At 35.9% G+C, this 17,926-nt stretch overlaps 1 protein-coding gene and 1 long non-coding RNA gene across 2 annotated transcripts; both read left to right on the forward strand.

The window, feature by feature from the left end:
- On the forward strand, nt 1–10,414 carry LOC146170266 (adhesion G protein-coupled receptor L4-like). Its single transcript, XM_083388048.1, has 13 exons — nt 1–16; nt 567–703; nt 1,656–1,811; nt 2,238–2,459; nt 3,655–3,894; nt 4,197–4,313; nt 4,835–4,969; nt 5,254–5,363; nt 6,054–6,264; nt 6,798–6,945; nt 7,714–7,877; nt 8,408–8,578; nt 9,229–10,414. Exons 1-13 carry the CDS (start codon nt 1–3, stop codon nt 9,478–9,480), a joined length of 2,079 nt encoding a protein of 692 aa, XP_083244174.1. The 3' UTR covers nt 9,481–10,414.
- Nucleotides 10,415–15,539: 5,125 nt separating this feature from the next.
- LOC146170267 (uncharacterized) lies at nt 15,540–16,744 on the forward strand. The gene is made up of 3 exons (XR_014494667.1): nt 15,540–15,645; nt 15,884–15,991; nt 16,658–16,744. It is a non-coding gene; the product is annotated as an uncharacterized LOC146170267 (long non-coding RNA).
- Nucleotides 16,745–17,926: the final 1,182 nt, after the last annotated feature.

The raw sequence follows: 17,926 nt of genomic DNA on the forward strand, positions 1-17,926 counted from the left end.
ATGCTTAAGCAGCCTTGTATCAATATATAAGTTACATGGTTATAAATAGGCCGTACATAAACAACCTTTAATCCCCCTATGCTATATCAACTTATAAGTAGGCCTATTTAAACAACTATCAATTGATCCTTTTTTACAACAGATCTTGTTAAAAATTATCATCGTTAGGCCTTCCTGTAAAACTAATCACAACAAAAAATAATAATATATTTAGTTATTTTATTTCCGTTCCAAAATGTCTTACTGAAAATCTATTAAAAAAACAAACAGTAAAGTTTTAAGTTGAGTTACACAAGTAATAACGGACTACCTTGCGAGGGTTTGCCCCCACACTATGCATCGCATACAAAAGCTAATTTCTTTAAAAAACTCGGAACTTAAAAAGTCCAACTGTTCCGAACTAATAAACAGTTACGGATTAATAAAAAAAGTATTCACTTCACAGGTTAAGTTCTAACAGCGCAACTGTTAGTTCATTGGTTGGCTACGAGGACACATAAGCTGCATGTGCGCGTACAAAACGGTGCAAATGTTTGTCGTTTTAAAATGTTGTTTTTTTGCTAAAGGTAAGAAGAGCTGCGCTGATGAGTTTTGCGGCGAACACGCCAGCTGCGACGAACAAAGCGGGAAAAAATGCAAATGCGACCCCGGATTTGTCGGGAACGGACTGAGCTGCGAAAACACAACCCGGGTGTTCGAACAGGTAAGCCGCGCAGTGCCAAGAATTTTCGCTTATCGTGTGACCCGCTTTCATTAGCTAACACAATTTTTTTTTAACCTTTTTTCGTTGCGCTCCTAATTTTAGGCGTAATTATAACAGTAAAGCTTTGGCATCCAAATTCTCCTCAGTGAACTTTTTGCAAGCAAGCAAAACATAATATATTAACATTAGGGAATCGAATTTAACTGTTACAATCCAAGTATTTTTATTGCTTTTGAAATTTTCTTTATTTTAAAACAAATCTTGCTGGGAACAAATTTCAATTATTCTTACCATGTGATTTCGTGGCTACTCTAATAGTAAGTGTAAGTATAACAATAAAGCTTTAGCGACCCAATTCTGTCCACTGAACTTTTTGTAAGCAAGCAAAACATACATTAGCATTAAAAGTTCAAAGTTTTCTGATAGGATTCAAATATTGGTATTGTTTTGATTTTTTTCAATTTTAAATAAAGGGAAACAAATTTTCATTAATCTAACCGTAAGAAGTACTGCAGTCGGTGAACCAAGCAAATTAAACTGCGACCCAATTTTAATTCCCGACCTTTGAGTTAAAATCACCAACACAATTTAACACTGATTTAGCAACATGTATTTGCGCTGAAAAAGACGAGTACAAGCGATTTCTAAGCAGATATATTTGTCTGCTCAACGTTAGTCGAAGTAAATTCAATCATGATTTGAATAGCCCCATATTTTTGTACGCCGCCTCAAAAGGCAAAACTCTATAACTTTTGGATTCAAATATTGGTATTGTTTTGAATTTTTTCAATTTAAAAAGAAGGGAACAAATTTTCATTAATCTAACCGTGAGAAGTACTGCAGTCGATGAACGAACTAACTTAAACTGCGACCCAATTTTAATTCGCAACCTACATACGTTTTGTAATCTGCCTTAAAAAGAAAAGCTAAATACCCTATACCTTATGCAAAGATCGCTCAACTGGCCAACACCACATCTGGTGTTGAAACCGCTTCAGCTCGTCTACGGGAAATAACTTTCAACCAGAAACCGACCAAAGCCGTCGCAGAAAAGGCGGTCGACTTTTTCGTTCAAGCAAAGAAAAACGCGCTAAGTGGTAAAGTCAAGGTATGTTCAAATCAATGTAAAATTTAGTCCTTTTTCAGTTTTGAACAGAAGTAGGCATTTTGTGTGACTATTTGGCGGATTTACAAAGTTTAAAACGTGGTCTTGTTGAACTATTGATCTTCAAGAATATCTTTAAAAATCCAAAATAAAAAAACAAAGCAAAATGCATTTTATACGTATGTTGAGTATTCAATTTCTTACAGGATTTCCAAACGGCTGCATTTTATGAAAAAACATAATTGTGTTCTTTCTTGAGCATTTAGTAAAAGCATGGTATCTCGATAAACCACTTGGAAAAATACATCGTTTTTCCACCACTAATAAAAACTGGTAAATACGGTCAAAACGGCGCCTTTTGGTATCTTACAATATTGTTTCGTGCATCTTCGTAAGCCAGCAAACAACAGAAACTTGTACTGTAATTAGATTACGGCGGGCGCCTTCTCTTCAATGGCCTTCACGGCTTCGTCCCTGGCAAAAGATTTCTTCAAGGCTAACAACGAATCGGAATTCAACTCAACAAGCCATCAACAAAACAAAAAGATGGGCTCCGACCTGGTTAAGTCGATCACTGCTCTGGCTCTTAAAGTAGTCTTTAACTCAAGTCAAAGTTCACTCAACCTTACAACCGACTCAATGCAAATGACGGTAAGCTCAAATGCTAAATGAGCTTTACATCAGTGATTTCATACCAAGGTTGTAGTGAAATGTAAAAGCATATATCTAAAGCTTTGTCGAAAATTTCGTTTAACCTATAGCAATGGATTGTAACAGTTTAGCCAAATATACAAAATGCTTACGGTACCAGTTCCAGTACTAAAGTAAATATTTAGCTAAGCCACTTTGTTAAAAAATGTGCGACTATCAAACAACCTATAGCGATTTCAATTATGTAAAGTAGACTATAACTCTGGGAATGCAAATAGCATATAGGGGAAGTGGTAATACCAGCGGTCAGGAAGCAATAAATACGTTTGCCACATTTATTGAACAGTATGCTTGCTCGCAAGGCGTAATAATATATAAGTATAAATTGTAAGTCTATTTACATAATTTGAGAGCGGGAGAAATAATTGGGAAATAATTTAGGCAATGATCGTTCCATCTCAAGCTACAGACACAAAAACAAAAGTTATTTAAACTAGAAAGGTTAATTATCGATTTGCCACTCATCGGTTATATTTACAAATTTTGCATAAATTCTGGCGCTATACAGAAAAATCGATAATGCAATATTAACTTTAAAAAAAACATTGGATTGTGGTAACTATTGGAACACACCAAGACACAAAACAGCAGAGCCTAATAGGTTAAAATACAGTGTGGTAATGGCTTAAATCCATCACCTCATTTAAGTGCTATAAACTGACTGTTTTTAAATTATTTGCCATTTGAAATATTAATCTGTATGAAATGAGTTAACGACTTTGTTAACGAATATACTGTTGCCACCAGGCATTGTATCAATTATAAAATTCTACTTCCGGCAAATCGTTGTTATTAATAAATGTACCGACGTTTCAACAACCTTTGCAGGCTTGACCGGAGGTCGTGAGTTCGAACCTCACTGCAGACTAGTTGTTTTTCTAGTCTGTCCTGTTTGCATTATTGATGGACAGATTCGGTGAAGTCTGCAATGGCTTTCGTTATACTATCGATACGGAAGCCGTAATTGTTGGTCATAAAGCAGCCTTCGAGGGGCTAGATCACAGTTGTTATTAAAACACATATGTGTGTGTGCCTTTCATTATTTGCAGGAAAGAACAAGTTGTTTAAAACTCTATTAATCTACCAATCAAATTAACTTCAGTGGTTTTAAAACGACTTCTTTACCGCACCACAGATATCAGAGAACACGGAGGCTGGTTACCCAAGCCTCACGTACACCCCCAGTGGCGTTGGCGAAGGGGGAATTAGCATTTTTGTTCCGGGGGAGGCCACCAAAAGAGCCTGGGGAAGAAACGCTGGGAACATCACCAGGGCCAAGAGACAGGCCACCAACACATCGGACGGAGGAAGGAGATCAGCTTTTATCTACCACAGCGACAGCACCTTGTTTTACTCGGAGCAAAATGTCACTTCGGTACGTGTATGATGATGCCTTTCTCTATTGCAACGGTGGCCACCAGACAGCGCTCATATGTTCATTTTGTGTAAACTATCGTGTAAAGCCCAAAGAGCCGCACCATAGACACCTTCCACATTTACAAAACGCAACCAGATTTACCCAAACAGAGGTTTAAGAAATATATGAGAAGAACAATATGGCATTCGTATCATATAGTTATTCTATATATATGCACTGTAAACGGTATATTGTTTCCTTAACGATTAAAGGCGCTTTACTTCTGCGTGGTAAGTAACTTGGTGAGTTTTGTTGCACAGGTGATAGCCGCAGACCTGGGCGCACCCGTCTACAATCTCACGGAGCTCGTAAAGATCACACACAGCGGTGAAGTTGCCGAATATGGGAAAAAACCTTTGTCAAATAACACCCTCCAGGTAAGTAGACGTTACAGGTGGAAAGTTGCCCCTTAAAACAGAGGTGAAATTAAAATAGTTTTCCTAGCGGAACGATATAACATTTTCTTACCCAAACGCATGACAATTTTCGGATATGACGTTACCAAGTTACGCCATAACGGGATGTTTAAAACAATATAGGAAAGTTGAGGTTATTGATCGATGTCGTGCACTGAAATCTATATCTTAATACATTGAAGGACAGCAACAGTATGGTCTGGTGAAAACAGAACATTTTTTTACATTTTTCAGATATTTTAAGGACTTGTTTAGTTAAATATCTCAGATCACGTTAAACAATTCAGGCACGAAAATAGCTTCTTTACTAGAACTCCATTTCTTTTTTACGAAACGAATTTTCTGGTTCTACACCGTAAGCTTAATTTAAATAGTTTATCAAGCACATCATTGAAATAAATTTGTTTTGTTAAGGCTTGAAAGCAACTTTTTCGACGCAGTCATATCAATTGCCTGTTTATAAGAGGTTGTTTTTTTCACAGGCGCTGCAAACATCGCTGAAGTGTGCTTACTGGAACTTTGACACGGACGATTGGGCGAGCGACGGTTGCTGCCTCAACTCGGCCGATCCACCTGAATGCCACTGCAACCATCTCACAAACTTCGCGCTCTTGGTGGTAAGTTATCACCCTTACAAAGCCATGGGATCCACTTATTACATTTCCTTCCAAATAATACATTTTCCTTTTTGCTTCCTTTTTAACTGTAATTAAGAGTTTAAGTTAACTAGTAATAGAGCTATTTCATCGAACACAGATGACTGTTTAACTATATGTTGCACGCATATAAACAAAAAAATATTTTTTTGTGCCTGTAATCAAGTGAACCTTAAATTATTTTTTGCATTTTATTCTATAGAATTATTTAAAAAATGAGCTGCTGTATGTCTCATTATGCATAGGTATCAAACAAGGTGCCAGCAGACGTGGTTCTGTCGGTCGTCAGCGATGTCGGTTGCGTCATTTCTATTCTCGGCCTCCTGGCCACCATCATAATCCACGTCATGAGTCGGTGAGTTGTTTCACACGTTCATACCTTTATTTCACAAATTTCACGAAAATTTTGATGAGGTATTTTAAAGCAGGGGTTCTTAAACTGGGGTCTATGGACCACTTGAGGGTCCGTAAAATAGTTTTAGGGGATCCATGAAAGGCCTAAAAACAGTAGTGTACATTTGAAAAGTGTTTAAATTTTGAAAGAAAGCACTTTAATTAAAAACAAAACGGTTTTGCACTGACTGTATTTAGATTCCATTTCATTTTCACATTGTTTAGACCGTAATCAACATATTTATGAAGTCTATTTGTATTGTGACGTCAATTCATGACGTCATCTTTAAAAAAAATTTGCCTATCTACGCGACGTAAAAAAAAATTTAGGGGTTTGCGCTAAAATAAGTTTAAGAACCCCTGGTTTAAAGTAAGGCATAAATTACTGTATTTTGAATAAAAAATAAAATATATTGGCCCTAAATCGTTGCTTTGGTGTTAGGAATTTTGTTGCCCTTGATAAATTAATCTTTTAAAGTAGGAATCACTGCATGGGTCGTATATCATGGCTAAAATTCCAGTATTAGGTATCGGATCAGCAGCGATACCATGTATCGGACGAGTTCACTTGGAACTCAATATCACTTGCAATCAATAATCGGCTCCGATCCGATAATATCGGTCATTTATATCACTGCTCTTGAACATTTAGCGATGTTCGCAAGCGTCGACCGGCCAAAATCCTTATGCACATCTGCGCCAACCTTATGGCAAGTTACCTCATCTTCGTGGCTGGAGTTAGTCGCGCACAGAACAACCAGGGAGCGTGTACATTCGTCGCCGCACTTCTGCATTACTTCATGCTTGTAACGTGGTGCTGGATGACAGTCTACAGCTACGACTTGTACATGTCGGTCGTGAAGGTAACTCAGGGTTAAAATTAACTCTAAAATTACTTCAACTCATAAATATCAGGTTGTTTTGTAAGGACACATAACATTAATTGAGAGTTGTTTATAGTAAGACCTCTGTCAAAATGACTTATCGGGAAGGTATAGGAAAAAAGGAAGGCTTGATCCGTATATTTGTGCCCATTTTATTTCGAAGGGGCTATTTAATGACATACCAATTTCTATGGATTGTCCCATTGTTGAGCCTACCAGTGTAGTACTGTAAATGAAACAGGTATTAAATATATACTCACGGTAACAACCGTAAGGCGTATATTGCGTAGCTTGCAATGAGGGAAAATCGTTGCTCTTCGATACTATAAAAATAAAATGGATACCCATGCTGTCAGGTATCTTTTTGATTTTTCTCGTTAAGTTTAAGCAATGGAAACTGTACCTTATAGTTGATAACCAGTGATGTGGTACTACTCTGATGCGAAATAACTGAACATACAAAGGAGTAAGCCTTAATTTGTATTTAAAAAGAAATGTTTGATACCACGCAGGTATTTAGAAGCAGCAAGCAAGGCTTTCTACAACGAGTTGCGGCTTTTGCTTATCTTACCCCTCTGGTAATTGTTGGCCTTACGTTGGGCGTGGCTGTCGGGTATTTTGATCAACAACCCACGCCGAACAATAATTTCTGCACAGGAGGTGAGTTTGTTGGTTGTAAATTTATCCCAGCATTGGCCTGGTCCAACACTTATATTGACAAAGCACCGCATAAAATTTCCCAATACAGCCAAAACAATTTTTAAATCCTTTTTTGTAATTTAGAGCAGTGCCTTTTAAACGATTTTATTTTGTTCACCCCTAGCATTGATCTCCAGATTTCATTCACCCTTGTCTAATGATACGATAAAACTATCGCTTCTATATATAACAGCACAAAAGATTTAGGTTGTTTCGATTTTTGTTAAGATCAACTCAAACTAAGTTTTACCATTGAAAATCTACAACTTCTCGAGTAAAAAAATATAAAGCTACAAAAGCACAAAACACAGTCACCATTTCTTTGTGCTTAAACACTGTGCAAACCAACTTCACTATTACAATAAGCAAAAAAAAATACACCAAGAAAAGATATCATAGATTTGTGACGGTTCACCCTATTTTACACCTGATTCACCCCTGCAACAATTTTGTTCACCCTGGGGTGAACCATTCACCAGTTTAAGAAACACTGGTTTAGAGCGCACAAAAACAGTATGTGTGCTATGTTTACATTTTAAAGGTTGCTCTCTGTAAAATTTGATACATTTTATTAGTGTTAGAACGTAAATAATTAAGTTGTGACTTAGAATATTTAGTTTTAATGTTCTATTCAAGGTTGGCCGACACTTTTACTTTTTATCGCTGTTTAATATATGATGTGATGACCGTTACGCTGATATGAATGCCGTGTTTAATATTAACTTTCAGTTGCCGACCCACTTGCCAAGTCCCACTACCGAGCTGCCAACATGTGCTGGTTGACTGAATATTCTCTCTACTTTGGCTTCCTTCTTCCTGTTGGAGTTCTTCTTCTCTTCAACTGCATCGTTTTCTCATCAGTCTTTCGGGAGATTTCGTGCAAAAATGTCGAGGTGTGGTCGTTTTGCAAAGAAAACATTTTTGTTGCAAATAGCAGAAAATATGTATGGTTTGAACTTTCAAAGCTGATATGCAAACCCCATTTATGCTGCGGGATAAGTTCCAGAAATCTTGGAGTCATAAACTTTCCAATGAATGTCCCAAATCGCCCAATAGTCTTTAAATTTGTGTGATCAAAACAACTGAGTATACAATAAGAATACATTACCAACATTTAATTGTATGCTTCAAAGCGGATTTAACAGAGAATGGGAAACAAATATTTTTAGTCAGCAAAAGTTGAAAAGTTATGCCTGATTCAACCGCAACCTAATGTCGTTTTAACGACAACAAGTTGATAGCACGCCATTTCGAATCATGCTACTACCATGTTATGTATTGGTTCATGTCATGTTTTAACTTAAATCATCATGTGCCATTTTAACCCTGTAACCATGTTGCACAATTATAACGTCCAAATGATATATGTATGTTCCTATAATTGATTGCTTTGCAATATGTCATAATTTATTTTTACGTTCAGATGAACTCTTCTGCGGCCAAACGCACCAACAAGCAAACTTTTATGGTCGCCGTTACCATGACGACATTCATGGGAATCACGTGGCTCTTCGGCTATCTCATGCTTCTGTCCGATGACGTCATCTATTTGCGCGTCATGGGCTGGGTCTTCGCTCTCTTCAACACTCTGCAGGTTTGGATAAAATGTATAGGCCCACTCACTTATTTACGCGAGGAATAGAAGTGTAAAGCTTGTTTCTAAAATTGTACAATACGTCACGCAAAAAGAAATAAAAATACTAAAATATTGATATAACTTGATCAAACGACGTTGGTCTCAGCGATATTAAAACAATTTAAAATTAAAAAAATGGCCCTAAATAAAACATAATGTACTAAGTTAGCCTAGAGTTTCCCAGCGTTACAAAATAGTAACCAAGATTATTTAGCAATATTTACAACAGCCCTCAGTGACTGGACATTCGACGCTTATTGTGTTCTTAGGAAGACTGAAACGTGAGAATAAACCGTTCTAGATGATTAAGCATCCTATTCCTAGCATAGTTATTGAACAAAACAAAGCATGCTTAGCTACACATGGATATGCAAGCCCAGATGGATATGTAATGCAGTTTAATTACAAATTTCAAAGCCAAAAAGGCCGAGTAGATCATCTTGACCAAGACGTTTCGATAGTTCTTGTATCATCATCTGTTAATATGACTAAAATATATACAAAACTCACTTATAAACGGTGAAACGCAATTCTTATTATTCCGCGTTCATAATCAATTAGAGCATTAGGTTAAAGAATGCTTGTTTGACTAATTTTATCCACCGCAGGGTCTTGGTATCTTCCTTCTTACATCTCTGCGCTCCGAGGACCTTCGCAAGATCTGGTGGAAGCCACTGAGCGCCAAGACGAGGTCGCTGGTTCGATTCAGCAGAAAGGACCATGACGTCAGGGCGTTGAGTGACGATCTGTCTAGGCAAAAGTCGCAAGTTTCCCAAGTGACGATGGACACGGAGCTGGTTGAACAAAATGGTGGATGTCTGCAGGTTGTTGAGGATAAAAAAGAACTCTCATCGTTTTAAAAAGCTGTTTTGAACTCCTGTTTATCATGTCTTATGCTCTACCACTGTTTGAACTGTTTCTGTGCATTTTTTTATTTTTTTACGGTATAACTATTATGAATCAACCTTTTATACACTGCACACATTTCGACGTTTGAGTAGTGAACGAAGAATTTTGTTTTATGTGGTTTTAGTTTGAAAATTTTGTTTGAATGAATACGTCTTGAAAACAATGTAAAGAGATTTAAAATTTTACTTTGCAATAATGCTAAATCATTGCTAATCCCAAACTTGTTCTTCGAACGAAAAATGCAGAAGATAACATTAAATATGTATATTATAAAGATCCAGAATGATTTGTTTTTCTCACTTAAAAATACAAATATACAGTTTTTCTTTTTACAATTATATCTTAAAACAAAATCACACGAATTTTGTTCGTAATTATAACTGCAATATAACGTCGTGACATAGCAATGTATCTAAAGTTAATATTAAATAAAAGTATGTTTGGTTCAACTTTAAATGCATTCGCCATATATCGCTTAACAACTTATTGATTGCATTACCGCTAGGAGACGCCAAAGTTAATGTTTTTGGATGATTTGGTATACTGTTGGTAGATAGTTTATTGTCTACTTGATTGCATAATCCACAGCGTTAAAGTTTCATTAAGACTGTCAATCAATTTAAGCTATAGTTAATTGTGAACGCTCTCGGCTGAGCAAAACTTTTAAAAACTGATAAAAGATTTTAATTTTCAAGTTACCACAAGTCGAAGTAAAACTGAGCTTGAAAGTTCAGATGATAACGTTTGTTTTGTTGTGTTTTCTTCTTGCTCTTGTCAACGTATACGTGTTCCTTTTCTAATTATGCTTAACTCGTTACCCTTTTGTTACTGCTGGGAAGCACAACACTGTGTTATGTTCGCAACAATGATTCGCCTTAGGTCTTACAGGAAATTGACGTCATCATATTTCTATAGTAAGCGCTTGCTGTAGAGCAGTGTCTAGTTTATTAACGTTGGAAAAAAATAAAAAATCATTCTACAATTCCTTGTCTGTATCATGTGAACATGCCATGCACCCTTATAGGTATATTATTTATCATGAGTCGTGGTTTTATAAAAACTAAATAAATGGACAAAGGAATGATACTTCTCTACTTTGCTTTGCAAACAATTTCAACGGGAATTTGTAGGACGAATGCGTTATTTTTTAATAATGCTTCTACACTTAACGCAACGCACACAGAACTTAATAAAATAAACCTAAAAATATGGAAAAATCAGCGCCTATTGAATAATGGCATGATTATCAAGAGTGACGTAATAATTACAGCAGTAGCAAAAACAGTTGGCTGAAGGAATGGTTAAATACAACTATTTGAGGTTAGGCTGCGTGGTTAGGAAAGTAAAATATCAGTTCTAGAAATGATTCAGTCAGTGCATGAACTGAGTACAGTTAACGTGTTTTTCTTTTTATATATTAATTGCGCTTGTCGGACTGACGCATATGTATTCTTGTTTATCGATGGTTATGAAGAGGTGGAGTATTTCGCCAGTCAGTACTCTCCACCACACGTTTCCCAAGCAGAAACCCCACAACCTAAGAGGAGGCCTTTCAACTGCCTTATATAAACCAGAAAATCAACTGTCATTGTTTATTGTTTATGCAGTATGTTGCTGTTGTGCAGATGCGGAAGTTTGTTAAGCCACCATAGCGTTAGCCTGCAATCTACGGGTATAAGCTACAAGGCTATTGAGTGAATGTCAGGCTTTTTGCTGGTCTATGGGGATAAAGGTTTAAGAGTTAGTGCTTTGTAAATTTTGCTAACCTGATACTTATACATTTGCTATAGATTTTATTACATGCGAGCAACCAGTGTTGTGTGCAAGTCGCTTTGAAATGAATTTGGGTCCCAGTTAGGCCGTTTGCCAAACATATTAGTCCAGGTCAAAACGTAAGGTCCATATATGGGGCCTCCTACAGAAAAAAAATCTATTACGACTGAAAAAATTGCACCCACGTTTAGCTACCTCCGCGCTGAATGACGTAGAGTGGTAAATAATATACTTTAGTACACCCAGGTATAGGTGTAGTGTTGATTAACCTCACCGTAGCACACATTATTTTAGATAAAACAATTTATCTCAGCAGTTTATTCGTTCCAGACATGATATAACGCAAAGATAAATTTCCTAGGTTAACAAGTCAAAGTATTTGAGATGAGACTTCATGCCATTTTAATCGTTTTGATAGTTGTTGCCATTCTGCCTGGTGGAATATTTTCAAACGATGGTTCAAGAGGTAAGAGTATATTTAACTTTTGATATTATTACCTTGTTGAATCGTAAGGCACACGCAGACATCGATTGATTGTAAACTGTAAACAAAATCATTGACATCAAAAAGATGGCTAACTGGATTTACATTTAAGGATCGATCCAGACCTAATGCAAAACAACTTGATCATTTTTAAGGCCTGGAGGCTGCCCTGGCTGGCGTGTTTTTTACCAAAGGTCGCAAATGTCATTCTGTTGCGACTATGAATTATCACAATCGCTATCATGGGCAGATCCAGGATTTTTGTTTTTGGGCCAAGAAAATTTTAGGGATTACGTTACGTCATAAAACAACTATTCTTGAAAAATAAAACGCTAATCTAAGGATTCGTACTCACAATGCGACTATAATAACGAAAAACGTCAAGCGGTCGTCAGTATTTTATCGTCGCGCCCCAGTTTTCAGTTTTCATAACATTATGCCGCTAATCCTCATTTTACAGAATTTTATAACAATCAACACGTTATTAATAGGTATACTATAAATAAAGTATAACTGTTGGCACCAAAAGCGCTTTTATTCAACTGTTACATAGGAAAGACATCAAATAAGAGTGTTGAAAATACGTTCTGTTTGATTAAAGGGTTGTTTGGGGGCGAAAGTACGGCCAGTTGGCCGCCGTTGCTATAGTTTAGGACATTGGTAAACATGGCATCTACAATACAGTATTTCAACCACTATCATTATAATATATAAACTGTTGCTACCAGGCATTGTAATATAAATCAAAAACAGCTCCTCTGGTAATTGTAATTATATACCAACGTTTCGGCGACCGACGCAAGCAGCCTTCGTCAGGGTGAATGACACTGAACGCTCGTACAATAAATGGAAAGCACAAAAGAAAAAAAGCAGAAATAAACGCGAGCAACGAAACGATAAGAAAATAATTAGCGATTGCCTCTAGTCCTTCACAAGGTGAGAAGCGCTGTTTTTGATTTATACTATCATCATAAATTGAAAAAGTTTAATAGGTTTATGAAGTGAAATTATTTTACGTTTAAACCGTTTAAAACAGTGGTTTGGTTACTTAAGTGCATTTTTTTTTCAGTTATTGTTGTCGGCGAAAAGCACAGTGATTATACTTGCATTGCCTACTGCCATCAACAAGGTACTTTACTTAACTACGAAGATCTCACAATTTTAACTAAATACGTAACGAGGAATCAACCATACAAAGTCAACAATTTTCCGTGTAAGTTTAAGCATGAAGTGTTTGATGCACGTAGAATGTATTGCTAAATTCCTTGAACTTGCGCTTGTGTCGAACCTATTTTTTATTAGTTTATGCAACTTAATTTTAGCATGAAAGACACATATACATTATACATATGTGTTCAACAACTGTGATCTCGCCCTTGGCTACCTTTTGACCACGATTGTATGGCTTACATATCATAAAACACCAAAAGCTATCGCAGAATAACTGAAGCTATTGATCAAGAATGCAAGCAAGGAAGGCTAGGAAATGAACAATAGCATGTAGTGAGGTTCGAACTCACGACTTTTGGCCATATCAGGATTGGGATAGCTAGCAAAATTATGACAATGCTTGTCATTTAGTGAAAACATAACAGGACTAAGCAAACTGCGGCTCGCCGACCTGTTTTTTTGCATAATACACTTTTATTGTAACTCTTATCTCTTATTGATTTAATATCTCTTATTGATTAATATAACTTGACATTCCAAATAGGGTTTAATTTAGCAGAAAAGGGTAGGCATGCAAAGCTGGGCCCGGTTACCAAAATATGCTGCAGCCTAAAATGTGTTTTGACAGGTCTGTATAACACAACTATTAGGGTTGAATGGAACGGAACAAGTTGGAACGGGGTAAAACAACGATCAGAAAGACGATTCATTTGCGCCAGAACAGGTTCTACGAGTATTGATCAAAGTTTTTTAGACAGTTGGGGTAACATTATACAGCCCCGATGTAAGCCAAAAGCAACCAGTTGTTTCTATGTTAACAGTATAATCTCAAAATAAACATTATTTGACAGAGTCATGTGCAAGGAATAACTAACTGGGGTAAAATGGGACAAAAGTTTAAAGTTTCTGTTTTGTTTTGATGGTAACAGTAAACTAGAAAGCACACAGTAAGATCCGTCAAACAATAATATCTAAAGCGTTATATGAAGATCGACGACATAATAAAGCAAAAATCCAGCAATAACTTCTAAGTAATAATAGCTAAACCTGTCGAAAAAAGTCCTAAACCCAATGGAAAATAACTGAATAACCTAAATCCTTAATAACACATAAAAAATCCTGTTGCCAGTCACTAGCGCTTGACTCGCTCCTTTACTTTGATTTTGCCACAGCTGTGCAGGGTATGGGACAATTAGGCGCCGCCATTCTGCCCTAGGCCGTTATGCATCGACGTTTTGGCGTCGTAGTTTAAACTGCGCCGTCTGTTTGTCCTTGTTTAGGGTTAGGGATGGATTCTTTTGGGTTGAAAGGTGGTCATTGATGGTTAACATTCGGGGTAATAGTTGGGTTTATTAGGGGAGCTATGGATGAAGTTTGGGGCTAGATAGAATCTTGTTCAGATTTTATTCTGACCGTTTAGGTGCTATTTGACTTATATGTTGCTTTATTTCGAACTGTGTTTAATTCCGACGATGTTGTTCTAATTTCTTATTGCTGGAATCATAGGTGTTATGTAATTAAATGGTATTAAACCGACACTTTTTACCAACATATTTTTTGCAAAAGCAGTATATTTAATTAAAAAAAATTGACAAATTTTGCTAATTATAACTTGCGCAGGCGTTTTACCATGAACTTTGTAATGAGTTACAGTGAACCCAATACTCAATCTATTGTTTCGAACATTCAACACCTAACTCATTGCCAATTTCTTAGAATTAACAGGTCTTCAAAATCAATGTGAAGGTGCACCTTGTATTAAGTATTGGCCAACGACTGGTAAAAATCCAAGGACCGGAATTATCAAAAGCAATAAGTGCTCATTAACGAATTTAACTGCAGGTAATTCAACAAGAAATTAATTTTACAATTTAAGTTTATTTATATTAAGTCAGAGATTTAATGTGGTAGTTAAATAAAAAAGTGTTTCGGAGGTCTATTTTTTTACACCCTGGTCAACCGAGTTTAATGTATTGTACAAATTTGTCTTTAGGTCGTTGTAAAGTTTCTTAAGGATCAAATATGTGTTGTAGAGAACACAGACCTAGTTCTATGTAGTTTGCACAGACCATTTAAGGAAAATTAATAACATGGCATTCAAAATTATGTTTTTCTGGAAAGCCTTTTATTTAACACAAGACACTTTTGGAGAAAATGAGAATCTTCAGGCGTTAATATCAGTTTGGTTTCACACGGCGCACGACCTTTCATGCTCAAATTTGACACATAAAGTTTGCTAGATAGGCCTACTTACAGCATTTGATTGCGAGCCAATAAAAAGAGTCTGCGGGCCTCATTTGGCCCGCGGGTCTGTGGTTGAACCACGCTGTATTAGTTCAATACTATTTAACATAATTCGTACCAGGGACATTGAGCCTTAAAAACCTCATAAAACGTTCGACCCTGCGTCAAACACATAAGACTTAAGTGGTTTAAAATGTAATTTTGTAAAACTTAACTTAAACTTTATTTTACTCGAACTTGATGGCCATGGACTATTTTATCCGTATTTCAGTATGTTTTCGTTTGACACAAGAAATTCTGCAAAAACTCGGTGATTGTATAATTTTTTTGACTTTTCACGCAGTGGAGCCGGTTAATTGCACAGCTTGTCAGCAAAACGAGACCTGTGTGAGAAATACGTGCAACTGTACATCTGGATCTCCCAACATGCACCCAAACACTACAGGTGAACGTTAATAGAATATTTGCAAGTAAAACAAATTGTCACGATAAAAGTAACAAATCAAACATTCCAACAAAAATCTAGTAATACGTAGTTGTTGTAGTTATAGATAATGCGACATAGCAGTGATTAATCACACAAAAATTAGTTTAAATTATAAACCAAATATTGCAAATAAAATTACTTTTGTTGTAACTGGCTAAAAGTCGATTATCACTCAAATATTTTTTCTTGTTCACAGTAAATTCAACTTTTGATGCAACATGCCATTTATTGTGCTTAAACAACTTGACCAACCAGACGACTTCCTGCATTTTTAAAGATGCATTTAACGTCCCAACCTACACTGGTAAACATTTGTTTTATTGTTATGTATCTTAAAAATGTTTTTAGGTCAATAACACATTACTTTATATACGGACTCAGATGTAAGATCGAAATAAGAACAATCGCAACATCGGAATAAAACACAGTTCCAAATAAGACCAAAATAGGACTGGTACCGGTACCTAATAGTTGTAATACCGTCTCAATCGGAATAAGTCATAAATCTATACAACACTTTGCTTAACCCCAAAGCCCACCCCAAGTACATCACTAATTCTCTAATAATTATAATCCTGACCCATTTTCTAGGCCCTATCATTACCATCCAATAACGCTAAACAGGGTCAAAAATCCTGTGCCAAAACAACGGCGCCCTAATAGCACCATTAAAAAACGTCGACACGAAAACGGCCGAGACGATTTAGCATTTATTTTATTTATAAAGATCAACCGACAAATTGTTTTATACAATCGACTTTATTCCTTGCAGATGCGGCATCTGCGTAATGCATTTTGAAATCAATAAAATAACAAAAGGTCAAGTTGAATTGCTATTTAGCCTGAAACATATTCTACTTAAACTTAGCAAAAGTTCGCTTTCTCTTGGTGACCGGTTATAAATGTTTAAACAATTGCCAAATTCGAAATGGCTTATGTAAATTTTGCATTTTTGAACTTATCATTGCAGACACAAGTGCTTCTTGTACGGACTGCCATCAAAATGCATCTTGTATCAGTCATCATGAGTGTCGTTGCAACGGTACATATTGTACAGGTAATGCTAAATGCACTGAACTCCGCAAAATTATTCAGCGCATTTGATCTATAGACATATCATAAATAACAAAAATCCATCATGATTCTTCTTACCATACCATTATGAACTTTGGAGCATAATGGTTAGAAGTTGTGGGAAGACGATAAGACCATACAGAAGTATGTAAAATTTAAAACGATTTTAATATTTTAATATCTTTATTTATTTTCAACATAGTCTTTATTCATTTTTAACATATTAATTATAACCTTATTTTGTACAGGTCCTGATTGGAAACCTAAGTGCTCACAAAAATGCCACCCAGGCGCCAGCTATGCATACAATAAGTTTTGCGTTTGCAATGAAGGGTTCAAAGGAAATGGGAAGAACTGCACTCGTAAATATTGAAGCAAATCAGATAAATAAAGCATAGCAGTCGAATTTTGTAATTTTTTACCAATTTATACAACACGTAATTTAAATCGTTTTATATCCTACATAGTTCAGCTTCTCATAATAGTATATGCTCAAAAACACTCTACAGACTATAGGTTTTTCCGAACTTTATATTTTTAAAGAAATCCACAGTAATAGCGCACGCTTGTATTCACGTTGTAGGAAAAACTAATTTATACAAAAATATCTTTAGGTGAGAATCAATTTGCTTTGTTTATATCTCCTGTTTGGACATTAATTCAGCATCGAATTTATCGTGTTCGCATATCTGAAGCCCAAACATTTGTTTTTTAATAAAAAAAATTAGGATGCACAACGTTCCATGTGAACAGATCAAGTCTTTTTAAATGACTAAAGCGCAAGCCTAGTCATTCACAACGGTTAACAACTCAAGTCCAATTTTTACTTACCTTAGCCAAGTATTTTTACTTACCTAAGTCAAGTTTTTTTACTTACCTTAGTCAAGTTTTTTACTTACCTAAGTCAAGTTTTTTTACTTACCTAAGTCAAGTTTTTTTACTTACCTAAGTCAAGTTTTTTTACTTACCTTAGCCAAGTTTTTTTACTTACCCAAGTCAAGTTTTTTTACTTACATAAGTCAAGTATTTTATCAGCAACACAGTTCCAAGTCAAGTGATTTGCAATAATTTTAAAAGTTCTAACGAAAATATTGACGAATTATTTCATCTCTATAGCATTAATCACCTAATAAGCACTGTTAGGCTAACGAAAAACATGAAATAA

The sequence above is a fragment of the Ascidiella aspersa genome, chromosome 1, assembly GCF_963924565.1.
Source record: "Ascidiella aspersa chromosome 1, kaAscAspe10.2, whole genome shotgun sequence".
NCBI classification, from domain to species: Eukaryota; Metazoa; Chordata; class Ascidiacea; order Phlebobranchia; family Ascidiidae; genus Ascidiella; species Ascidiella aspersa.